This window comes from Otolemur garnettii, unplaced genomic scaffold (genome assembly GCF_000181295.1).
Source record: "Otolemur garnettii isolate 467f Iridium unplaced genomic scaffold, OtoGar3 scaffold00127, whole genome shotgun sequence".
Classification (NCBI taxonomy): Eukaryota; Metazoa; Chordata; class Mammalia; order Primates; family Galagidae; genus Otolemur; species Otolemur garnettii.
In genome coordinates, this window is record NW_003852522.1 from 4,820,903 (window position 1) to 4,824,947 (window position 4,045).

Consider the following 4,045-nt stretch of genomic DNA (forward strand, 5'->3'; position numbering starts at 1 on the left):
AAAAAAAAAAAAAAGAAAGAAAGAAAGAAAGAAAATGGACTCTACAAGTATAAATATAAAGTATGTCATATTGATCTCCATTTATATAGTCACTTTCCTGCCTTTATCTTAACCTCATAAGTTGGAATGGCTCAATCCTCCACAGGCTCCCTCACCTTTTAAAAGAGATGCAGCCTAAGACAGCCAAGAATGGGAGTCACTGAAGGCAGATCACCTTGGTCCACATCTCTGCTCAATAAGTATGTCCTGCCTTGGGTAAGTAACTTACCCACTCTAACTCATTTCCTCATCAAGAGAATGGGGCCAATAGTACCTATGCCTCACAGGGCTTTTGTGAGGAGTATTACCAGACATAACAGTATGTCAAAACACTGAAAGGTATCTGGTACCATCCCAAATGTTCCACAAGGCTGAGCACTTACTAAATGCTCTATAAGGCGAGCACTTACTATCATCAATCATTCTTCAGTGCAATTCGCTAGGGAAACCTCAAGACCTACTCCAATAGCAGGGAGCATGGTATGGTAGAGTTAGGGCCAGACAGGTAGAGTTTGCTTGCAGGTGTGCACCGAGAAAAGGAGGGAGCTAAATATAGGCCTTGGAAGTCCTGAAGCTACAGGGATAGCAACAGGACTGTCCTTGTAGGCAGACATCAGCCTTGCAGAGTGCTTTCTCTGGGGAATTTGGAAGGTAACCTTGTCAAAAACGCTCAGGTAAGGGCGGTGCCTGTGGCTCAAAGGAGTAGGGCGCAGGCCCCATATGACAGAGGTGGCGGGTTCAAACCCAGCTCTGGCCAAGAACTGCCAAAAAAAAAAAAAATGCTCAGGTGAGATGGCAGCGCTACATAGAGGAAAAAATCAACCGGTCTCTCCCTGGGCTTGCAGCTCAAAAAAGGGGGATGAGGGGCCAAAAAGCACCCAGAGCCTTCGACGGACCAGAGTCTGAATCAGCGGACACATGCGTCCCGGAGGACCCGGGGGAACTGGGGGCTAAGCAGGGGCAGGGAATGGGGAAAACAACACGGGCTTTCTCCGTCCTCGGAATGGGGCCGGCATGCAGAGAACCAAGACTTCACAGAATTCGGGGATGAGCAGTCAGGCCGGAGAAGGAAAGATACTGGATCCCCGAGGTTGAGGGGGCTGGGGAGGGAGCTTGGCGCGCTCGAGCCCACAACCAGGCCCCAAGGTCTATTTACATCCGAGGCCCAGGCTCTGAGGCCGCGCATCCCGTACCCTTCAGTCCCAAGACTGACCTGCGAGGCGAAGAGCCTCAGGGCCGCAACCCCAGCGGCTTCCCGGCATCTCTGGCCAGACGATGGCAGGAGCCCGGGCTGCCTGGAGTGATGGCCGGGTCGGTGTGCCTGGCCTGAGGGGACGCAATGGGGGGCGGCTGCTGGGCCGCTACACCAGAGAGAAAGGGAACCCCGTAGTCCGCGGCGCTACCCCCTTGGACTTGTGGCCCCTGGGCGTCCCGCCCCCGTTCCCCGGCAGCCAGCTGGCCCTCGACGACGCCTACCTACCTTCGTTCGCCAGATCCGCCATTTTACTTCCTTAAGCCCTCCCACAAGGCCCCGCGCGGGCCTGGGCTCGCCTGCTTTCTGCCAGAAACTCGCGCGCGTGCGCACTTGACAAGCCGACGCCGTGCAAGGCGCACAACTTCGCGCCTGCGCGCTCAGAAGCGCGCCGAATCGAGTTCCGGCAGCCTTCCCAGCCTGGCCGCTCTCCGAGAACGCGCCTGCGTATTAACCGCCCTCCGCCTCTTTTCCCCCCGCCTACAGAAGGGGCATGGACAGGGCAGGGCAGGACTGGGCAGAGCAGAGCAGAGCGCGTGCGCGGTAGCCGCGAGTGTGCGGTTGGTGGCGTGACCCGAGCCTGGGTCTTGGGAGGCACCCGGGCGCGAACGTGGTCTTGACGCTTCTGTTTTGCTACTTGCTTCCCGGGGATCCCCAGCAGTGGGAAAATGAGCTATCGAACCGAAACCTGCCTCTAGATAAACTCCCTGCGGCTCCGGGGGCTTTTCCCACATGCCGGCGGGAGGCCTAAGACCTCAGGCCTTAGTTTCCCGGTGCCAGGAGCCGGTGCCTTGGGCAGACGCTTCCTGAGGCCATGTGGGGAGGCAGCGGGAGGGGTAGCAAAGCTGATGATGAAGAATACCGGCTTAGGGGAGGGGGCGGCCCTTGGACTGACGTGCTGTGTAGGGAACTCTGCGAAAGAGACTAGACCTTTCTGAGCGCGCCACAAGGGGCCCCGGCCGCCAGACCTCGCGGTTCTCCATCTGTGAAATGGGACCGCCAACCTCACAAGGTGTGTGTGAGAGAGAGCTAGGCCTCCTGGAGTGGGTCCACTGCCTGCTGCGACTCAGCAAACACTTGCAGCCGGCACCACCCTAGCCACGTTTCCTCAACACTTTCCTAGAAGACAGGACAGCCTCTTCTACACTACCTTTCGTGTCACTCTTACCAAGCTCCAGGTTCCACACTGTATATGGCAGCAGGCTGAGGAATCGTTTACAAATATAAACTAAAAATTGGGCGCGGTGGCTCACACCTGTAATCCCAGCAATGTGGGAGGTCTGGCGCTTGAGCTCAGGAGTTGGAAACCAGCTTGAGCAAGAGCGAGACCCCGTCTCTACTAAAATTAGAAAAACTAGCCAAGCGTTATGGCAGGCACCTCTAATCCCAGCCAGTCGGGAGGCTGAGGCAGGAGGATCACCTGAACCCAGGAGTTTGAAGTTGGTAAACTATGATGCCAGGGCACTCAACCGAGGGTGACAAAGTGAGACTGTCTCAAAAAAGTTTGTGTGTATATATATATATATACATTGTATACGTATACATAAACTAAAATTAAATATCAAGGGCTCATCCATCCTCAGTCCTTCCAAAGGGCTTCAGCTGAACTTGGGATAAATTCTACCCTCTTACTGCTCTTCCCATTTCAGCCACTTGAGTCTCTCTGTCCCTGGAGCACTATAAACTCATTCCAGCTTCAGGTTCTTTGCACTTGCTGATCCCTCTGCTATGTATTCCAGGTCTTATCTAGTTTGAGTCCCAGCTTTTCCCCTTTTTTTCCAGTATGATCTAGAAGGGGGTGAAGCAAATTCTGTATAAACTGTGGCCCAAATCTGGCTGTGAACTGAGAAAGTTGTGTGTGTGTGTTTTTAAACAGGCTAGGAAAAGATATCAAAAGAAAAATAGTCTCTCTTGACATGAAAATTATATGAAATTTAAATTATAGTGTCCATAAATAAAGTTTTATTTGAAAACAACTACACTTACTCATACATTGTCTATGGCTGCTTTTAAGATCTAACAGCAAAACTGAGTCGGTTTAACAGAGACTGTAAGTATTTACTATTTATGTCAGAAAAAGTTTGCCAACCCCTAATCTGGACACGTGTATTTACATGGTTAGCCTATACTTATCTGTATGTCTGGTAAATGTTGAAGAACTGCTTCTTGGGAAGAGAATGTGTATGTCAGTATGAACGTATATGTATATGTGGTTTATTGTAATTTTACTGATACTTTTCTACTACTGTCATAGTCTAGAGCAGGAGTCCTCAAAAGTTTTTAAACGGGGCCAGTTCACTGTCCCTCAGACCGTTGGAGGGCCGGACTGTGGGCCCTGGAACGAGTTCGCTGCTAAGCAGGACAGGCAGTGACAGCAAAAACACCCAGCAGCTGTTAAATGTCCTAGGCAGGCCATGTGTGGTCCACAGGTTGTAGTTTGAGGACGCCTGGTCTAGAGGACAATTAATAAAACAAGTTGAGGTCTGATTTGTAGTATTTGTAGATTTTCTTGGTGTAAATACTTCAGCCCTGGCCTATTTTAAGCTATCATAGGAAGTTACTAACCACAGAGTTGGGAAGAGATGTGGGAAAGCACATCATGTTTTTTTCCAAGAGCTTCCTGCTTTCTTAGTACAGTCCCAGACGTTCAGCAGCATCATCACCTACAAGCTTGTTAGAAATACAGAATCCTGGCTTGGCACCTGTAGCTCAACCTGCTAAGGCACCAGCCATATACACCTAAGGTGGCAGGTT

At 51.3% G+C, this 4,045-nt stretch overlaps 1 protein-coding gene across 14 annotated transcripts in view; it reads right to left on the reverse strand.

Annotated features, from left to right (window-relative positions):
* RANBP3 (RAN binding protein 3) overlaps positions 1 to 1,739 on the reverse strand; it is a 64,305-nt gene extending 62,566 nt beyond the window's left edge. For 7 of the 14 annotated variants that reach the window (XM_023517973.1, XM_012810196.1, XM_012810195.1 and 4 more), the window contains exon 1: positions 1,520 to 1,599. In XM_023517973.1, the coding sequence (XP_023373741.1) occupies positions 1,520 to 1,541 (22 nt within the window). In that variant the 5' untranslated portion in view covers positions 1,542 to 1,599. Of the gene's footprint in view, positions 1 to 1,519 lie in introns of all 14 variants that reach the window. The other 7 variants (XM_023517977.1, XM_023517972.1, XM_023517971.1 and 4 more) reach the window with 4 other exon arrangements.
* Between the last annotated feature and the right edge of the window lie 2,306 nt (positions 1,740 to 4,045).